General features: G+C 41.3%; 1 protein-coding gene across 2 annotated transcripts; it reads right to left on the bottom strand.

Annotated features, from left to right (window-relative positions):
- Nucleotides 1-1,057: 1,057 nt before the first annotated feature.
- LOC306997665 (guanylate cyclase soluble subunit beta-2-like) lies at nucleotides 1,058-19,944 on the bottom strand. Of its 2 annotated transcripts, XM_079611029.1 has the most exons (16): nucleotides 19,808-19,944; nucleotides 18,538-18,611; nucleotides 18,368-18,462; nucleotides 18,074-18,234; nucleotides 17,665-17,764; nucleotides 17,319-17,455; nucleotides 17,033-17,126; nucleotides 12,275-12,378; nucleotides 10,966-11,182; nucleotides 6,871-7,191; nucleotides 3,201-3,349; nucleotides 2,962-3,108; nucleotides 2,555-2,709; nucleotides 2,204-2,421; nucleotides 1,488-1,607; nucleotides 1,058-1,311 (listed from the first exon to the last, which is right to left on the bottom strand). In XM_079611029.1, the coding sequence occupies exons 1-16, from the start codon at nucleotides 19,808-19,810 to the stop codon at nucleotides 1,151-1,153; spliced, it is 2,256 nt and encodes a 751-aa protein (XP_079467155.1). In that variant the 5' UTR covers nucleotides 19,811-19,944; the 3' UTR covers nucleotides 1,058-1,150. The 2 variants fall into 2 exon arrangements, with proteins under 2 accessions (XP_079467155.1, XP_079467154.1); XM_079611028.1 differs by lacking the exon at nucleotides 19,808-19,944 and having other exon boundaries at nucleotides 18,538-18,654.
- Between the last annotated feature and the right edge of the window lie 1,277 nt (nucleotides 19,945-21,221).

Genomic DNA, 21,221 nt, shown 5'->3' with positions numbered 1-21,221 from the left:
TAAGCTTCATTATTTAACATTAGTTAACTACCCTGTATGTAGCATGAACTAAGAATGAACAATACTTCTAAAGAATTTATTAATCTTAGTTAATGTTAATTTCAATTTTTTCATTTTATTTACTAATACATTATTAAAATTAAAGGTTGTAGCCTATATGTTAACATTAGTTAATGCACTGAACGGCTGTATTTCTTATTAGCTAACATTAACCATAATTAATAAATATTGTAACAAATGTATTGCTCATGTATTGTTCATTCATTAAATGTATTGTTTGTCCATGTTAGTTAATATATTAACTAATGTTAAGTAATGAACCTTATTGGAAAGTGTTACGATACACTCTAAAAAATGCTGGGTTGTTTCAACTCAAATTTGGGTCAAATAGGGAAAAACCCAGCCGTTGGGTTACATTTTTTAATTAAATATGTTAACCCAATGGTTGGGCTAGTCCACATTTGACCCAGATTTGGGTTAAAACAACCCAGCATTTTTTAGAGTGTAGTCTCAAATATACGTTATAATCAAACAATCATAGTGTAATTTTAATGACATGAGGCTGGTGAATTGCAGAGCTGGTGCAAAAATCGCTGTCATTTGTGCAGTGTGTTTATTTTGTTATTGAGTTAAAAGCGTGCAGCACATATGTTATACAGATATTCATCTCGCCATTCTCAGCAGCGTGAGAGAGCTTTGAACTTTGTCAAAGTGAGTATATCGGGCTGTGGGGCATTGAATCTCGTTCAGTTTCTTATGCGCGGTGTGCCGGCTGCAGTTCACTTAATGGCCACCGGTGTCACTAATAACAAGTGTTTCTGAATTCTGCATATAGCCCCTTTAAGATCTGCCCCTTTAAAATCTACATAAGATATCAGGGCCATTGACAGTCCAGAGGCTTTGAGGTTGTAGTCCCGAAAATATTTTTTCCAAAATCTTTTTGGGGTCACGCTCCTGATATCAAGTATTGCCCAGGGGACACTCATTTTAGAAAATAGTAAAAAGGGAAAAATTACATCTAAAGGCTAAAAAAGTTGAAATGATTGTATGCAGTGTAGACAATACTACAAATCATTTAGTACATGACTATTAGCTTGTCTCAGACAGTTACAGTATAACATATTGGATACACCTGGGCTCATGAAACAGATCAGAATAACACACAGAACCTAGTGTGAACATGTTTCCTCCGCTTATCAATTGAAGGTTTCTTATTGTCAGTCTTGTTGGGTGTGCTCTCCTGTGTGAGCTCGTCCAATGAGCTTTTCTCACTGTAAAGACTCCCATAACTCTCCGAATCTCGTGGTTTACCTGTTAGTGAACATAGCAGTCAATGATATAAGCAATGCCAGTGCACCCATTTGTTTGAAATAAATGTAACTTTTTTTAATGTAAAGTGGACATTATCCCTTTATCTCTCAAAATTATATTCATCAGACTTCCCCATTTATTATAGTTTTATGTTCTGCTGTACTGCATGGTGATACCTGTTATACTGCTTTTCTGAGGTTCAATAAACTGTGCGGGAGGTTTGCTCTCTGTTGGACTATCTCCATATTTCATTGGTACCAATGGACAACTGTCTCCTTTCTGCAGTCTCTGGGTATCTTTAAGAGAGGAAGAGAAAAAAGGAAGAAAACAGAAGATAATGACATAGAAAACAGTAACATAATTGATGTTTTCTGTACATTAATTAATTCATAATTATTTATTATTAATAAAACTATAATTTTATATGGAATGGACCAATAAAATCGGTTTCTCTTTTTTTATTGCAAGCATATACAGGATATATTCACTGTAGGGTACAAAATATGTCATAAAAATGTACCAATGAAAAAGAATGCAATAAAAATATATATTATATCTGCTGTTTAATTTTATGTTTATTTCTGATTCACTATGCAATTTTTGCTAAATCCATTTGCAACTGATACCAAAACTTGGGGACAGGTGAATACAGGTTAAAACCCGTACAGGGATGTGTCCCACACTACTGTTCATGCAAAAAATGCAATGCAATTATAAATTGGCTAATAATATATAAGTAATATGCAATAATATATATAAAACAGTTTATTTAACATATCTATAGTTCTCCTGATAAAGAATAGGAATTTTGGCCTGATCAAGAATATATAGTAGGACACCAATCCATTTGCCATGCAACTGGTAACGCAGAATGAACAGACATTCAACAGACCTTTTAATGCCGGCCTATAGTGAGGTAGCTGTGAAGCACAGTCTCTTCCCGAATGAGTCATCTTCCTGACTGAGTCAGTGCTGTGCACCAAAAGCCCCATGATCTCACTCTCGGTCACTTTCAGGTTCCTCTGTAGGAAGTAGGTTTGCATTCTTCCTTTACCTTTTACCTCTATCTCTCCACGCTCCTCCATCTGATAGCCTTTATTTCTTAGAGCACTGTTAACAAGAAATCAGGCAAATAAGTATTTAATCTATGTTAAGGTTTATATATATACTGTGTATTTACAGTGCCAAACAGAGATTATTTGAAGTAACTGTAAGACAAAGGACATATTGTAATGCTTCTCACTGGTAAACACTGGGACTAATGTGGATTTTGTCAGGCAGGCCATGACTCTCCATTCGGGATGCCGTGTTAACTGTATCTCCAAATAAACAGTAGCGAGGCATCTTCTCACCGACCACCCCTGCCAACACTGGTCCACTGTGCAAGCCCACCCGAATCTGGGACGCAAAACACCACTTTAATAGAAGTATATTTAAAAACAGAGAGTATAAATAAGATATGAATAAGATGAAATGATTTTTTTTGGTGGCAAAAATCAATCCAAACTCTTTCCTAAACCCACAAAACATCTGAAGATTTATAATGTTTCTCATGGAAATGTGAATTTTAGAAAAGCAGGTCTGGCTTGAAATTACAGACTAAAAACACTGAATCTCAAGTCAAAAGCATTAATCAAAGATAACCATCACCTGAATAGGGCAACCAGTCACAGGGTTAGTAACCTCTTTTGCAGCTATGATCATGCCTAGGGCGAAGTTGGCAACACGCTCCGTGTGACTTGACATCAGGATTGGCACACCACCAACAACCATGTAAGCATCTCCAATTGTCTCAACCTGCCGAACACATTTTGCAACACTTATCATTCAAATCAAAATAAACCAATTTATTCTTACATTTAAGAAAAATCATCATGACTAAGGCTCACCTTGTAAACATTGTGTACAGAGGTAAGACGGTCAAACTTCAGGTACATAGAATTGAGCATGGAAACAATCTGGATGGGTTCACACTCAGAGCAGATATCTGTGAAGGTCACCACATCACTGAAGAGGATGGTGCACTCTTCAAACTCGCCTAAAAGAAAAGCACTGTAGAGTCAAGATTTGACTATAGTCCCGGTAAGGAAAAAATGTAAATGCCATAAAGCCATATGGCATTTGTAGCCATAAAGTAAATGCTGTCATAATTCATCAACAGTATTTCATAATTAATGCATAAATTTTGCATAAATGTGCAGTATTCATTAATTGCGAACTGTCCTGAAACACAGAGATTGTACCTCGTTTTACTTTGATATGTTTAGAGTGCACATTTATTGAATTAAATTAAATTATAGCCTTTTGCAATTTAATAATCACATTTGTCTGTATCACAATACTTTTTCTTTGATCCCCATATTTATGACTTTTTAAAATCGCTAAGACTTCTGTTATAACATTTAAGACAGATTAAGACTTTTTATTGACCTGAACTCCAACTGAGTACCCTCAGGTGATATGCAGCATGAGTGTGGAAATATATGCTAGAAAAAGAAATTTAATTCAAAACATAATTTTAATAAACTTTCCATGTTTTAATTTAATAATAATAATTCATTACATTTATATAGCGCTTTTCTGGACACTCAAAGCGCTTTACATAGAAGGGTGGAATCTCCTCAACCACCACCAATGTGCAGCATCCACCTGGATGATGCGACGGCAGCCATATTGCGCCAGAACACCCACCACACACCAGCTAACTGGTGGAGAGGAGACAGTGATGAAGCCAATTAGTATATATAGGAGGATGATTAGGAGGCCATGATGGACAGAGGCCACTGGGCAAATTTGGCCAGGATGCCGGGGTTACACCCCTACTCTTTCGAAAGACATCCTGGGATTTTTAATGACCACAGAGAGTCAGGACCTCGGTTTAACGTCTCACCCGAAGGACGGCGCTCTTTGTCAGTATAGTGTCCCCGTCACTACACTGGGGCGTTAGGACCCGCACAGACCACAGGGTGAGCGCCCCCTGCTGGCCACACTAACACCTCTTCCAGCAGCAACCTGGTTTTCTCAGGAGGTCTCCCATCCAAGTACTAACCAGGCTCAGCCCCGCTTAGCTTCAGTGGGAAACCAGTCTTGGGCTACAGGGTGATATGGTTGATGACTGTTGCCAGCAGCCGCGGTAATTCCAGCTCCAATAGCGTATACTAAAGTTGCTGCAGTTAAAAAGCTCGTAGTTGGATCTCGGGAGCGGGCCGGCGGTCCGCCGCGAGGCGAGCCACTGCCTGTCCCGGACCCCTGCCTCACGGCGCCCCCCGGATGCCCTTAATTGGGTGTCCAGTCCTCAGGGCCCGAAGCGTTTACTTTGAAAAAATTAGACTGTTCAAAGCAGGCCGCCCGTCGCCGCTGAATACCGCAGCTAGGAATAATGGAATAGGACTCCGGTTCTATTTTGTGGGTTTCTGGAACCCGGGGCCATCAATTGAGAGGGACGGCCGGGGGCATTCGTATTGCGCCGCTAGAGGGGAAATTCTTGAACCGGCGCAAGACGGACGTGAGCGAAAGCATTTGCCAAGAATGTTTTCATTAATCAAGAACTAAAGTCGGAGGTTCGAAGACGATCAGATACCGTCGTAGTTCCGACCGTAAACGATGCCGACCCGCAATCCGGCGGCGTTATTCCCATGACACGCCGGGCACGAGTCTTCCCAAACCTCCCACGAGTCTTTTGGGTTCCGGGGGGAGTATGGTTGCAAAGCTGAAACTTAAAGGAATTGATGGAAGGGCACCACCAGGAGTGGAGCCTGCGGCTTAATTTGACTCAACACGGGACTTTTTAAGACTTTTTAAGACTTTGTAATCATACAATTTAAATGTATGATTACAATTTAATATATTTGTATGTATCTAAAAGACACATGGTAGAGTAAGATGTGTTGAAGTAATTTTCTCAAGTAAAGTTGTGCATTGATGCTGCCCCAACTATATGTCTACAAGTGCACACACCTTAAATGTAATCCCGTGCGATACCAAAAACCAAAAACAACTGTCTAAAAAGGAAACAAATTCTAAGTGGATGCAGGTTTAGTCTCGAAACCCTTATGACATGCTGAAATAATCACCTAATTGACTGTGTGAAGGGTACTTGTTATGTAACTGTTTCCTGTCCTGTGTGCCATTGTTGTAGTCCTGTGTAGTTTTTTCCTTGATTAGTTCCCTGATTGTGTTCAGGTGTATCTTGTTAGTCTATTACCCAGTGTGCACTTGGATCCAGCTCTCCCATGATTTTGAGTTCATTCAATGTTACAGAAGATTAAACTATTGTGGATCCAGAAATCAGGTTAATCCAGCTCTGTAAAGGCAAACGTTCTCTTGAGGACCACACCAGAGACATTCTCACTGACTTCCCGGACTTTGAACTCATTGAATTGTATTTTACTAAGGACCGTATTTTACTACGGTGGTCTCTTTTAATTGAGGTGGTCCCTCGGTGGTCTCAAGTCTGGTGGTCTCAATTCTTCAGGTTTTCAGGTGCTCCCAGATGTTCTTCCACTGTCATTGGTGCTACTTGTGATGGCAACTGTCATCTTGAATGTTTGGGCCGCACACACTTCTGCAGATCCTCTCGAGCCAACGGCATCTGCTACAGCTCCTCCTAAGGTAGCAGTGTTTGCTAAGGAAACCTTCTGTCTGCCTAGTTGTGGCCAAGTAGGCCATCTCTGAAACCTTTGCCTGTCCGCTAATGGCAAAAAAAGGCCATCTCTGACCCTTCTGCCTGTCCAGTAATGGCCAAGGAGGTCGTCTCTGAACTCTCTGTGCCCCCTGTCACGGCTACTATGGCTGACCCTGATCTCTCTGGACTCTCTGCTCCACCAGCCCCAATGTGGTCTCCAGCTTCACCGGCTCCACTTTGGTCTTCCGCTCCGCCTTGGTAGTCTTCAGCTGTGCCTGCCCTAACCATGAACATCTTTGCATCCTGGTCCCCAACAGTAGAGTAATAATTATTTTATAACATGTCATAAAAAGATATGTTAAGTCCTCCTGATGCATTATGTCCAACATGGGCTGAATTAGTTCCAGTAAATGCATATAGTAGAATCAATCCTGATCCAAAGATGTTCTAGAGCAGTGATTGCCACCCAGGGGTGTGATTACCGTAAGGGGTAGTTAAATAAATATATGAGGGTACATTTAGATTTGGCTTTGTTAAACATATTAAATAGAAATTATGATGGTTGTAATTTTTTTTGCAACAAGTCACAGCTCAAGATCCTTTCCTGATCATGTTCCCCTCTTTCTCTTGTCACCCAGTTGCACTTTCAGACACAGATGTTAAAACTTACTGTGCATTTAAGTTAATTTTGGGCAATTTGAGAGGTGGTTGTGTAATTACTGAATGAAATTTAAATTACTTAATTATAAATGAATTAATCAAATGAGAACCTAGCACATTACAATGGAGAATTTAACTGGAATGAATGCCTAGCTTTAATTGAAAATACTAAAGAGGTAGATTGTGGGTACTTGTGTCTCACCACTTCTACTGAAACCTTACTCATTGCATTCGCTGATTGCCTAACCATCCATCCCTCCATTTGATTGATTCACCTGCCTCCACTTTCTTGCCCTCTTTCAGCTGGTTGGCAACATGTTTAGGCAGCATGGCATAGAGTAGATTTTCTGTCTTCTGCCTTTCTTCCTCAAGGTGTTTTGAGAGATGATGGAGCTCTTCCTTTTTCCGTTCTAGCTGGTTGGATAGCTCCATCTCCGCTAGACGCTGCTGGTTAAGCAGGATCAGATCACGCGTAGCGTCATGTGGAGCAATATCAGAGAGGTGCATGCAGTGCTCCTCCAGCTCCTGCAAGCTGCGAAGTAAGGGTGAAGCTAGGTACAGCATGCAATGCAACAGAGGCATCCATATCATTTGTCCTGGGAGAAGGAAGTAAGAAAATATTAAGAAAGAGGTATAGAGGCAAATGCATTAAGGCAGATAATGTTAAATATGGGGCTAGTTACAGTCTAAAGTTACAGATGAGACACCACATTTTAGTGTGATTAAGTCACTAAACCACAGTCATTAGAACGGTTTCTTTGATATTTCCTAAAGGTACAAAAGGGTGTGAGGTGGACATAAGGAGATGAAAAAGGGGGAAATCTGAATTAATGAATGCAGAAATGAATTCTAATAATTCTAATAATTCTAATTTGTCTGGAAAATAAATCTAAATATAAGATAAAATAATCAAGTACAGATTTGGTCAAAAATACAATATGCTATTATTATAAGTTTTGAATAGGAACTTTGACACTGCGTCATGGCGTTGACATTATGGGAATGGTTCTGTGTGAGCCTTTGTCTGAAGAGCATGTCACCGAGACTATATATAGATGCCTGAGAAACACACCATCAGCTTCTTTGTCTTGAGGAGTCACCTGATGCGAGTTGGTCCACACCATGCCATTATGTGCAAAAAGAGAAAAAGAGTCAGTGCTACCTGTTGGATTGTTCTCTCCCAGCAGGCTGTTACAGGAAAGCGAACAGACCACATCTCTTCCGGTTATCGATAAGATGATACCAAATTATTTTAGATAATTTGGCAGTGTGTTGACTTCTGCCGAATGTATCTCAATGGGTTCTCAAAAGAAAAGAGTTACAGGATCCAGTTTGCCTCACGTACACTTTGTTTTACTGGAGTACAGCCCATAGTACTACACTCGGTTCAAACAGATATTATGTCCTTGGAACTTCAGTCTCTCTTGGCCAAAGGGGCCATCGAACATCATACCTCTTCCCAACAGAGAATCAGCCTTTTACATTTGCTAATTCCTGGTTCCTAAGAAGGACAGGGGTTGCGTCCCATTCAAGATCTGAGTTGCTTGATCCCTACTCCGTGGACATACAGGTTCAAGATGTCAACGCTGAAACTTATCGTGTCACAAATTCTAACCAAGGATTGGTTTGTGATGATAGATTTGAAGGACGCATACTTCCACATTGAGATATTGCCAGATCATGGGAAGTTTCTCAGGTTTGCCTTTCCTCCGATAGCTCTGTTTCCGGGAGTTCTAGCAGGGGTTCATTTTTGGATGAAGGGACCTTCTTTCTCAAGTGCAGGGGTCAATATATCACCCCCGACCAGAGACTGGAAGCTTTGGGTTTGGGAGGGGTACCAGCTCATGGATTCTGGTTCTTCAATAGAGATTGTTGAGACTATTTTAAGTTCTAGAGATCCCTCCATGAGGAAGCTGTATGCTATGAAGTGGAAGCTCTCGGCTATTAATATACCTATTGATGGAGCTTCTATTGGGAAACATCCCCAAGTCTTCAGCTTTTTGCGCAGTGCCAGTCGGCGTAAGACTATCTTCAGGCCACAAGTCCCTTGCTCGGATCTTTCAGTCATCTTGAAAGGTTTATCAGGGGCAGGTTTCTGGTTTCTCACAAGGTTTTTTCTCTATTCTGTAACCTGATTGAGTTTGGGTTCCTTGCCATTGCCTCCTCTGGCTTGCTTAGTTGAGAACACTTAATATTCAACAATATTATCGATCTGACTGTACTGACACTGCTGTATGAAAACTGGCCTGAGCTGGATGATAACAATTTTTTTTTTGCAGGACTGCTTTATAGATTAAATGAACTAATTTAATAATTGATGATCTTTACAACGGAACTGAATCAACACTGAACTGACTTCAGCTGAACAATAGAAGAAATGCATAATTTTCCTGTTATCACTGTAAAGCTGCTTTGAAACAATCTGTATTGTATAAAGCGCTATATAAATAAAGGAGACTTGACTTGGATTCATTTGAGTCCCTACAGTCAGCCTCAAAAGTTACTGACTTTTAAAGTGTCTCTTTTTATAACACTGACTTTAAAAGAGTAGAAGATTTTCAGGCACTGTCAGTAGCCTCCTCCTGTTTAGACTTTTCCCCTTGACTAGTCTATTACACCCATAGGCCGGATTATGTCCTAAAGGTGCCTTCTGCTGGAGCAAGAAAGACTGGATTTTTTATGTCCAATCCGGGCCCTTAGGATTTACGTCCACCGCTTAGGCCAGTGGTGTGAATCCACCCAACTCTTGGTCTGCTTTGGTGGGCGCAGTAAGGAGGCTGCATCCAGGACCCTCACTATCAGCAATGGTGCTCCTGAGGGTTGCGTCCTCTCTCCACTGCTCTTCTCCCTGTACACAAATGACTGCACCTCCAAAGACCAGTCTGTCAAGCTCATGAAATTTGCAGATGACACAACAGTCATCGGCCTCATCTAAAATGATGACGAGTGTGCTTATAGACTGGAGGTTTAACATCTGGCTGTCTGGTGCAGTCATAACAACCTTGAGCTGAACACGCTCAAAACAGTGATAGTGGACTTAAGGAGAAATCCCCCTGAACTCCCCCAACTCACCATCATGAACAGCACTGTGGGAGCAGTGGAGTCATTCAGGTTCTTGGGCACCACCATCTCTCAGGACCTGAAGTGGGACACTCATATGCAGATGTTGTACTTCCTTCACCAGCTAAGGAAGTTCAACCTGCCACAGGAGCTGCTGAAACAGTTCTACTCGGCCATAATCAAGTCTATCATGTGCTCATCAATGACTGTCTGGTTTGGTTCAGCTACCAAATCAGACATCAGGAGACTACAACGGACAGTCAGGGCGACTGAGAAGATTATTGGTTCCCCCCTGCCCACCCTCCAAGATCTTTACACCTGGGCTAAGTAAAAGGTCTAAGAACATCCCTTTGGACCCCACACACCCAGCCCAGTCTCTCTTTGAACTGTTGCTCTCTGGCCAGCGCTACAGAGCACTGAGCATCAGAACAGCCAGGCACAAGAACAGTTTTTTCCCCACAGGCTACATTCAGCCTGAAAAATTTAAACTCTCTTAACTGTACATACCATAACATTTGTACATAACATCTACAATTTTACATCTGTAAATTACATCATAAACTGTTCACTTATAAATAACATATCTGTACATTCATCAATATATATTTTTTTCTTCTACTGCTGTATATATCGCATTATTTAAATTTGTGTTTCTTATATTATTGTTATATTTCATTTCTACTGTGTAATTCCTATGTCTGCACTATCAAGTATGTCTGCATCATGTCTGTATTTTCTTCTGCACTGGAAGCTCCTGTCACCAAGACAAATTCCTTGTGTTTGTGAACATATTTGGCAAATAACGATCATTCTGATTCTGATTTCCCCTTGGTTTGTCGATGTTGGTGTTGTTGTTCTCATAATATCAACTCCATTAAGCAGATTCAAAGTCCCAGACATTATAATCTGATGGAGTGTTTCTCAGGCACCTATTTGCCAATGCCATGAAGCAGTATCTCGTTCCCTCTCAGGGAACCGGGTTACATAGGTAACCTGAGACTTTCTTAACTCTGTTCCTGGACCTCCCCTAGCAGTGCACATTTAGTATGTCTCCTTAAACACACTTGATTCAGGACATTATTGGTAGAGACTCCAAGACCTGAAATGGGTGTGTCAGACAAAAGAGACATTCATGGATGTCTTCAGGAACAGGTAAGAAAACTACAGACAAAGAGACACATACCACCTTATTCCCCACACCACCTTCATTTCAATTAATATACATACAGCTCATTTTACAGATAAAAAAATAATAGAATTTTTGACAGAACAGCAGAAACCATCAGGAATAAATGGCTGAGAATTCTCACCTCTCAGTTCTAGCATGGGTCTCTCTTTCCAAGCCATAGGCATTATTTCTCTTTTTGTCCGCAAAATAAAATGGCTATTAATGAACTTGCGGATGCTGCAGATGTTGAAAGTCACCTTTGGATTCTGGATGGTGAAATATTGATCCAGCTGGCCACACCTGGTCTGTAACTCTGGCACAAATCTCTGAATAGTCACCCCTGCCTGTCTAACCTGTAGCTGTATGGATGCATTGAGTAGAAGAAAAGATCAATGACTTAATAAAAAAAATATTAGACACTGAGCAATGCAGAAAATGTTAAAACTATAGCCCTCTCAGTCACTTTATCAACACGTCTGTAACAACATGGCAACCTTCCACATTTAAGAAGGCTCAAAGAAATAACACGGAACCCCACAGCAGTCGAAAATTACAGACCAATCTCTTTCCTTTCACTTTCACTGAGTGAACTCCCAATCATCTGTCCTCATTCCACTGGACAGGTCTGCTGTCAAATATATTAATTAACAAAATTAATATAGAAATTTGTGCTCATACAAATGCACATGTATATAGTATATAAGAATAAAGCCTAACTTGTGTAAAATATCTGCACACCGAAAACACTTTTTTCCATGGCATTTCCCGGTGAAGATTGCTTAGCTCAGATTGATAATTCTGCTTTTAATTCTGTTTTACATTCTGAAATAACATTCTGAGATTCTTTTCAATTTTACGCAAATAATAACCAACAACAAACACTTGACTCTGACTAAGAAGATGACAGCCAATGACACAGCTTGTACAACCACTGCCTCATGCAGGTGAGCTTTTGCTCTCACGTGCAGTATTCATTGCACAACATTGGCATCTTATATTTTTCCACATCTTATATTTTGCTACTGTTACATGCTGGTGGAAGTTGTGATGCATCCGGTGACATATCCAGTTGTGAGTGGCATGTGAGTGGCACTGAATGTTGTTACACATGCCACTTAGATTTCTGTGGCATGTTCAGTTGTGCATGGCCTTTATATCCTTATATCGACTTTACAGCAGTGTTGACATTCAACAGATTAGCTTATAAATATTAGTGTGATTTTACTTTAGGATATTTGCTCATCACTCAACAAATGCTTTCGATGGGTAAAAACTAATTCACAACCATAAACAAACTTCCAATAATAATAATAATAAACTGTATATATAAATGTTTTCCCACTACTTTTCTTAATTTTAGTTCTGCTCTAGCTTGTGTACTAATCTGATAAGTTGCTTCAGATAAACTTGTATATTAAATAAATAAATGTAAATCCTCAACCATCACTTACTTCTTCATCAAACACAATGTGGAAAGGGAAGGCATTGCAAAATGTCTTCAGATCGATGCAGAGATTATCTGGGTACACAGGCTCAAATCCCCTTAAAGATTTATCTGATGTGGAAAGAAAAAAATCTAATTAATACAATCACCCATAAAGAGAAAGTTTACTCTACAATTGTCACGGTACCGAGAGAAGCAGATAGGTAATCAATTCAAATATGGTTTATTGAACAGAGGCACGGAGTGGAACAGCAGAGGAGACTGGTGAGTATGTATTGGAGAATCAGAACTGGATGTTGAACTTAGCTGAACGTTAATCTTGATATCCTGATTGCAGGTGATGGCAGAGGATTCGGCAGGCTGAAGGCAGTAGACAGATGATCGGAGACAAAGTTCAGAGGAGGAATCCTTGAGGTAAGTAGGCAACGGTAAGTATCGGAGAGGACTCTGTAAAGTGCACGTAAAGACAAGACCAGACAAGGAAGTGAAGGAGAAGTGCCTCTTTATAGTGTGTGTGGATGATGATGGTGAATTATAATTCCTTGGAGAGTGAACGAGTGGGTGCTGATCTGGTGACTCCGTGACAGTACCGCCTCCTCCACGGGTGGTTCCTGACAGCTGGATGGGACGACGACGAGGCCTACCTCGACCCTTGGGAGCCGGTTGATCTGGGTGTTCTGTATGGTATTGTTTGAGGAGTGTAGGATCGAGGATATCATGACGAGTTACCCAGGAGCACTCCTCGGGACCGTAATCCTCCCAGTCGATGAGGTACTCCAGCCTGGGACCCCGTCGTCGCGAGTCTAGGATAGCTCGGACCCAGTAGATAAGCTCCTCTTCTGCGATATTGGGAGGAGGAGGTACTTCATCGCCACCAGATTCTGTGGGAGCAGAAAACATGGAAAGATGGTGAGATTCTGTAGTGAGGGGGAAGGTTTAGCCCGTAGGTGACCTCGTTGAGCTGCCTCTGCACGGTGAATGGACCCATGTACAATGGACTCCGCTTACGGCAAGGCAGGTGGAGACGGATGTCCCATGTCGAGAGCCATACCTTCTGGCATGGATGGTAGCAAGGCGTTGATGTCCAACTGGTGCCTGCTTGTCTCTTGCGTCTCCGCACTGCCTGTTGGAGATGCACATGAGCTGAGTGCCATACCCTCTCGCTCTGCTCGAACCAGTGGTTGACAGCTGGAACCTCCGAGGGCTTACCCGGCCAAGGGAATAGAGGAGGATCCCAGGATACATTTGAAATGGGTGAGCCCTGTGGTGGATTGTCATAGGGAGTTCTGGATGTATTCAGCCCACGGGAGGAATTGGCTCCAGCTGTCCAGGTTCTGGTGGCAGTAGGACCTCAGGTATCTCCCGATTTCCTGGATCTTCCGCTCAGTCTGGTTGTTAGTTTGAGGATGGTAACGAATACTCAGAGGAGTTTGAAGAATGTTTACCAGACTCGGGATGAATTGGGGAACCCCGGTCTAATACAATGTCTTCGGGGTTGCCGAAATGTGCAGGGTTGAGGAAAACGTTCTGGAACAATGCTTCAGCCGCTTTGAAGGCAGTTGGCAGTCCCTTGAGGGGAATTAACTTACAGGCCTTTGAGAAGCGATCTACTAAGACAAATACGCAGGTGTGGTTGTTTGAAGATGGTAGGTCCGTCATAAAGTTGATGCCCAGATGTGACCATGGACGATGTGGAATTGGCAGGGGGACCATCTTTCCTTCAGGGAGTTTCCAGGGAGTGTTGTTAATGGCACAGACTGAGCATCCCTTGACGTACCGGGAGATGTCCTGAGTCATGGTGGGCCACCAGTAGCGTTGACGTAGGAGCGAGAGGGTACGTTGGCTACCTGGGTATGTATGAGCTGAGTCCAGAAGGGGCAGACGAAAGGTGGGTGGAACGTAGAGGAGCCCTTCTGGACGTCCTGGCGGAGCAGGGTTGGAGCGAGTGGCTTGGGTAATTTGTTCAACGATGGCCCATTTTATAGGACTGACGATCATGGCTGGAGGGAGGATAGGTTCAGGAGAAGAATCAGGTCGATGAAGACGTGATAAGGCATGTGCCTTACAGTTCTTATCCCCAGGTCGATATGAGACGGTGAAATTAAAACTTGTGAAGAATAAAGCCCAACGAGTTAAATCTCTGAGCTTCTCACAGGTACTTGAGGTTACAATGATTTTTGATGACCTAAAATTTGTGATGTGCTCCCTCTAGCCAGTATCTCCACTCTTCTAGAGCTAGCTTGATGGCAAGCAACTTTTGATAACCAATGTCGTAGTTCTGCTCCACCGGGTAAGGCTTTTTCAAATATAAGGCACATGGATGGAGTTTAGGAGGATCCCCCTGCCGCTGAGAGAGGACCGCTCCGACCCTGGCGGACGAGGCGTCCACCTCGACGTTGAATGGGAGATCTGGATTAGGGTGGACCAGGATCGGAGAGGTTTGGAAGGCCATTTTGAGTTGTTGGAAAGCTTCCGATGCTGCCGGGGTTAAGGACAGAGAATTGGGCCGGCCTTTGAGAGCAGAGGTCAGAGGTGAACTGAGAAGGCTATAGTTGCGAATGAACCATCTATAGAAGTTTGCAAATCCTAGAAAGCACTGGAGTTCTTTGATGGAAGTGGGTTGAGGCCAGTTCTGGATGGTATCCACCTTCCTCTGGTCCATCTGGATGCCATGTTGGTCGATGACATACCCCAGGAATTGGACGGAGGTGATATGGAACTCTCATTTCTCCAACTTGAGGTAGAGATGGTGATGACGGAGCTTCTCGAGGACCTGCATCACATGGAGGCGATGTTCGGCCAGGTTCCGGGAGTAGATGAGGATGTTGTCTATGTAGACCATGACGAATCGTTGAAAAAATTCCCGGGACACCTTATTCTTATAGCCCTGGAAGACAGCCGGTGAGTTAGACAGGCCGTACGGCATGACCCAAAATTCGTAGTGTCCAGAAGGCAGTCTTCCACTCATCACCTCGCGTATACGAATGAGGTTGTATGCGCTCCGCAGGTCTAGCTTGGAGAAGATGGGAGCTCCCCGTAGCTGTTCCAGAGCAGCCGGGACCAGAGGAAGTGGATAGCTGTTTGGCAGTTGAGGTGACGGTAGTCGATGCACGACTCAAGCCTCCATCCTTTTTGGCAACAAAGAAGAAGCTTGAAGCGGTACGGGAAGTATATGGTCTGATGAATTGTTGTTGAAGTGCCTCCTGGAAATACTCCTCCATGGCCTTCTGTTCCAGGATGGACAGTGGATATACTATGCCTTTGGGCAGAGTAGTCCCAGTTAGTGGGTCGATTGCACAGTCCCATGGCCCATGTGGTGGAAGTTGGTTTGCCATCCGCTTACTGAAGACATCCTGGAACGCCCGGTATTCTGGAGGATTCTCCACTTTGTGATCCACCTCTGGACTCTCAACGGTGGTAGAGTTGATGGAGAGCGCTGGTTGTTCCGGAGTGGAGGATGAGAGAGGACGAGACTTTGAAGATCTTTCCTTGGATGGTGCTAATCCTCAAATCCTGAGATTGATCAAACACAGTTGATTGAGAATTCTTCGCTGACGCTACGCATGTGTTAGGTGATAGGAGTCTACCTGCATGGGTTCTGGTGCTGGAAGGCCGACTGATGGTGCAGAGGGCGGAGGATATGCAGCGGGATTCGGGAGAAAACTGGCAGTGAGACTTTGAGAAACTCGGGTGGCCTTTTGGGTGAAGTTCTCTATACCCATTGTGTCATCATATACAACCAGTTGACGGAGCTTTGAACCATCAGTTCAGCGTTGAGTCCCTGACGAAAGGCGGTGAGCAGTGCAGTCTCATTCCAGCCGCTAGCGGCAGCTAGAGTGCGGAACTGGAGAACGTAAGCGCTGACGGAATTATTGGCTGGGCGTAGGTTGAATAACTCGTGAACTGATAAATCCGAGGTGGTTTATAAATCGCAGGTCAGGCTATAGGACTAGCAGAGGCAGCGGACTAGGCAGTGGGTGCTGAGTGCAGGAGTGATAGACGTGCGGCTTGAACAACATCAGCGGGAACGGTAGGTGGGTTGTCTGACGTAGAAGGTTAAAGGGAAAGATCGTCGGTGGGACGATTTGTTGCAGTGTCCGTGGGGCTCTGCATGTGGTCTGGTCTTCTGTCACGGTACAGAGAGAAGCAGACAGGTAATGAATTCAAATATAGTTATTATTGAACAGAGGCACGGAGTGGAACAGCAGAGGAGACTGGTGAGTATGTATCGGAGAATCAGAACTGGATGGTGAACTTAGCTGAACGTTAATCTTGATTATTTGCAGGTGATGGAAGAGGATTCGGCAGGCTGAAGGCAGTAGACAGATGACGGATGATCGGAGACAAAGTTCAGAGGAGGAATCCTTGAGGTAAGTAGGCAACGGTAAGTATCAGAGAGGAGTCTGTAAAGCGCACGTAAAGACGAGACCAGACAATGAAGTGAAGGAGAAGTGCCTCTTTATAGTGTGTGTGGATGATGATGGTGAATTAGATTTCCGGGGAGAGTGAACGAGTGGGCGGAGCGTGCTGATCTGGTGACTCCGTGACAACAATTCATCTCAGGAAAACATGGTAATTTGTTTAGAAAATTAGTAACATAAGAATGTTGCTGATTACAAATCTTTACCATCATTTTGTGATTGACACAAAATGAGGCTCAGCTATGAGGTATACATAACTGTAGAATTAAAATAATAATTGTCAATTTTGTTGCATCTCATATACATCATGGTCTTCCTAGAACATAATTTTATTCTATCTTTACCCTTTTCTGGATGTATCAAGCTTCTGACTGTGCCCCAGTGGTTTTTCTGCACAGGATTTTTAGACTTCTTCAGGAGGGACCTTTTAGAAAAGTCCTGGAAAGAAAACAGTGAAGGTGTATTTTACTGTATATGCCCAATCAAAACCCTTATCCTCAATAAGTATACATAATGTTGTATATAACTGTGAAGTAATACAATTATTATTAATATGGATGTTACAACATATATCTAGAACACCAAAAATAAATTGTGTAGAGTTGGTTAGAAAGCATTTTTAGTGCGTACTTTGTCTAAGAACACTGGTGTGATGAGGAAAACAATATGCTCCTTTTTCCCCATCCTCTCAACTTCCTCTATCTGGTTCACTATTTCCATCTTTATGGTGCTGTTAAAGAAGTCTTTGGCCACAGCTCCAATGATACCTACAGCATCAGAAATTGACCAAACAGAAAATGTCATTAATTCCTTATGCACATATAGCTAGCATAGATAGATAGATAGATAGATAGATAGATAGATAGATAGATAGATAGATAGATAGATAGATAGATAGATAGATAGATAGATAGATAGATGTTTACCAGGGACAATATAGATAGATAGATAGATAGATAGATAGATAGATGTTTACCAGGGACAATATGACAAAGACCTCGTCGGTCTGAGTAGTAGTGTAACAGCAAAGTGCCGTCATTGTTTTTTTCGACACGGAATGATGGTGCGTTCATTTCCTAAAATAAATACAACACAAATTTGCAATAGATATTTTGCCTAGATGCATGACAGATCACACCATATAACCATATGTTTTTTGCGGTTCTTTTCACAAGAATAAATATTTATAAATGATTCTGAATGCATGAATGAATAAATCACTAACTCAGAAAAAAAAGTAATATTGAGTGAGAATGAAAGGTCCTATTTTGGCACATCAAAAGTGGCTATTAATTCTGGATTAACAAATAAATTATGAAACAGTGTCTTTGATCGAAATTCTCCTCAAGATGTTTATGAGAATAATAATGTCCTGCTCACTTTACCTTGTAGGAAAGAGAGAGATAGCTGTGCAGTGAGTCCAGATTCTCCATGAACTCAAACAGATTTCCTCCAAGGGTGCGCAACATATGATCATATCCAGACCTTTTGCAGAATTCAAAGAAGTATTCTCCAAACTGCCTCAGCAACACACTTTGTTCAAGGTCTTTGGATAAACACAGAAAGTGTACGTTAACTTTGACTTAGGTGATAAAGAACAAGCACGCTCTTTCTAATAAATATTGCTGGGTGCTCTGAAAACCAAACACAGTCTTAAGAAAGAAGTGAACGTGCTTTACCGAGCATCTTGCAGGCCTCTGTCACTAACTGCATGGTGATGTCATCTGTGTACACTTCATAAGTCATGAAGGTGTCTTGAACCCTCGCCTGATCCCTGCAAAAATCCAATCAAAACCAGGATTTTTCGGTGTAAAATCAAGTCATTTATAGGAGTGTTATGGATGCTCACCTTAGTTTGTCCCATGTCTCTTCTCCAAATCTGTCAATCACTAGAGACTTCAAACATGTGTTGATGAATCCATACTGGACACGAGAGTTAAACACACAGCCATTTGACATGTTGTGTAGAGACAATACTGAAGATTACATTCACACAGCAAGAACTAATGTTTGTAATAATAATACACAGTGAAGACCAAGACTAGTTATCACTAGGGCTATATATCAGTTATTAAAAGATTTTACGTCAAACATTCTATTGCACAATGTTTGCTTTCTCTACAAGTGGATTTGTATGTTGGTTTCAAAAATATAACTAAAAAAAACCTCCTAAATTAGAATAATTCATCCTCCAAAACTAATCATATTCAGGCAAGGCTAAACTAATGAAGGTAGACTAGTACCGGTACTTTATTTTTATATAAGGGCATAGGTTTGCTTACCCTTGGCAGAATCTGCATTATGTTTATTTTTGAAAAAATAATATAAAAGAGCATTTAGCTTTTTTATTTAGTACTGCCCCGATTAAGCTATTTCACATTACAGATACTGCTCCACATTACAAAATAATAACTGTATTTATAAATGATCATGTTCAAAGTATAGATCCCAGCTATAGTATAGATTTGTCAATGATCAGTGACGGTTTATATATTTTGTGATCGTCCCTGTTTCGTCCTGAGTGAAGCTGCCCACCATTTTAAGAAAAATCCCACCGCACAACTTTTCCAGCATTTTGAGTTCTTCTCAATAATAGCTATGACCTTGAGATCATGCATGTAACATCTCTAAAATGGATGTAAACTTTTGTTGACAGCACCCTAAAAAGGGGTTTTCCTTCATATTTTGAATTACGCATTATATTGTGTTATTGTTTTAGGGTTAAAGGAAATGTCTGTAACCTTAACAGAAAATGTCCTGGCAGACAATTACCAGTAGTTTCTGTTTTTCAACAGATTTGTATTTTACAGTGAGGATGATCTGTATGTTATTATTTTATATAGCCCTATAATTTAATTTTTATTACATACAGCCCTACATTTTGAATGCAGTAATTCTGAAGGGCAATTAAACAATTAGATATCATATCTCTTATATTTCTCTAATATCATATCTCTTATCTCATATGTCTGTATACATTCTGCAAGAGATTTATAAACTGAGATGTATTCATGCACTCAACTGCATATACTGTACACACATCAATAAAAATGCAATAAAGCAAAATGTATAGTATACAGAACATTTGCTGCAAGTAAAATAAAATTGCAATATCCTACCATTTCTCTATCAGGTTGTTTTCCTTGGGCATATGAAAGCTTACAGTTGAATCACTCTATTTGATTTATATTCCATGGATCAAACATTCACCTCCATGTCCATCATGACTAAAAAATACTACAGTTCAATCAGCAATAAACGAGAATTCCAACAAATACAGTTTTTCTTCATCAACTATTTACAAATTATTTATCAGGAGTCCCGAACATGCACGACCCGATATGTCCGCAGCAGGAGATACAGCACGAGCCCACATGACAACATGAATGAGACCGCATGACCCTAATGAGAGATTGAAGAGCCTCTGATGTCTTGCCAGTGGCGCCTCAGGAAATGTGTAATGGGGTGGCCAGCGGGGGACACTAAAAAACCTGGGGTTGCACACTAAACGTACACTGCAACAATCGTACCTTCATTTGTTTATCTAACCCACAAAAATTACTTTTATCTAACCCACAAAAATTACTTCTACTTTATCTAACCCACAAAATTAAACAATTTTATTGGATGTAATTTGTCAAGTTGATATGCAGATCAAATTAAATGTTTTACTTGCATGAAACCTGTTAGTTTAGATGTTCTTATATTCACTGTTTCTTGCGATTGTAATTCCTGTGTAAAAAAAAAACAAATTAATAGGTTTACCAAAAGGAGAAAAAAAAAACATACAATACATCTTTATGCACAAATAAAAAAATCTGTCATTATTTAGCCTACAGTTGTGCTGCTTAATATTTGTTTTGGAACCTGTGATACTTTTCTCAGGATTCAAAAGTTAAAAAGAACAGAGTTATTCAAAATAGAAATATTTTCTAACAATATAAAAATGTACTAGCACTTTTTACATATTTTACACATCCTTGCTGAATAATGATTAATTTCTTTTAAAAAAAACACACACATTTCACTTCACTTCACATTTCAGGAAGTCTTGTAAGTTGTTCAGTCTTGGTGGTATGGGCCATCTCATTACACACACACTCCAAGCGTCTCCAATGAACACATACTGTATGTTTTGGGATTGTGGGGGAACCCCATACAGCAGATACAGGGATACAGGGGGAAACTCCAGACACGAGGGGTGCTTCTCAATATCCCTCCTCGTCTCCTCACTCCTCCGTCCTCCATCCTATGACCCGGAAACCGATCGAGCTCAGCCATCTTGAAGGACATCTCAATTCTCTAATTGCACCGCGAGGAGGCGAGGATCGAGGAGTGAGGAGGCTTCCAGAGGAGCTATGAGCGAGGATACACAGGTGTATCCTATGCGGAAATGTTTTATTGACTTAACGTGACGCACGTGTAAATTCTCCTCCCCCTTCACATCGGTCACAATAATTTTATAGCTATATAATTTTATTGCAGTTTATATAAACCACACGTCACATATTTCAACAGGGTATCTTGCTTTAT

Source organism: Phoxinus phoxinus, assembly GCF_949152265.1.
Source record: "Phoxinus phoxinus genome assembly, chromosome: 4".
Classification (NCBI taxonomy): domain Eukaryota; kingdom Metazoa; phylum Chordata; class Actinopteri; order Cypriniformes; family Leuciscidae; genus Phoxinus; species Phoxinus phoxinus.
This window is presented reverse-complemented; position numbering and strand designations above follow the sequence as displayed.

Coding starts and splice junctions, on each gene's coding strand:
- LOC306997665 (XM_079611028.1), bottom strand. CDS start 18,647: ATGTCAAATGGCTGTGTGTTTAACTCTCGTGTCCAGTATGGATTCATC. Junction 3,350..6,870: donor GGGCAAGAAAGTGGAGGCAG/GTGAATCAATCA, acceptor CTTTTCTTTTAG/GCGAGTTTGAAGAGTGCACC. Junction 1,608..2,203: donor CTATAGGCCGGCATTAAAAG/GTCTGTTGAATG, acceptor CCTCTCTTAAAG/ATACCCAGAGACTGCAGAAA.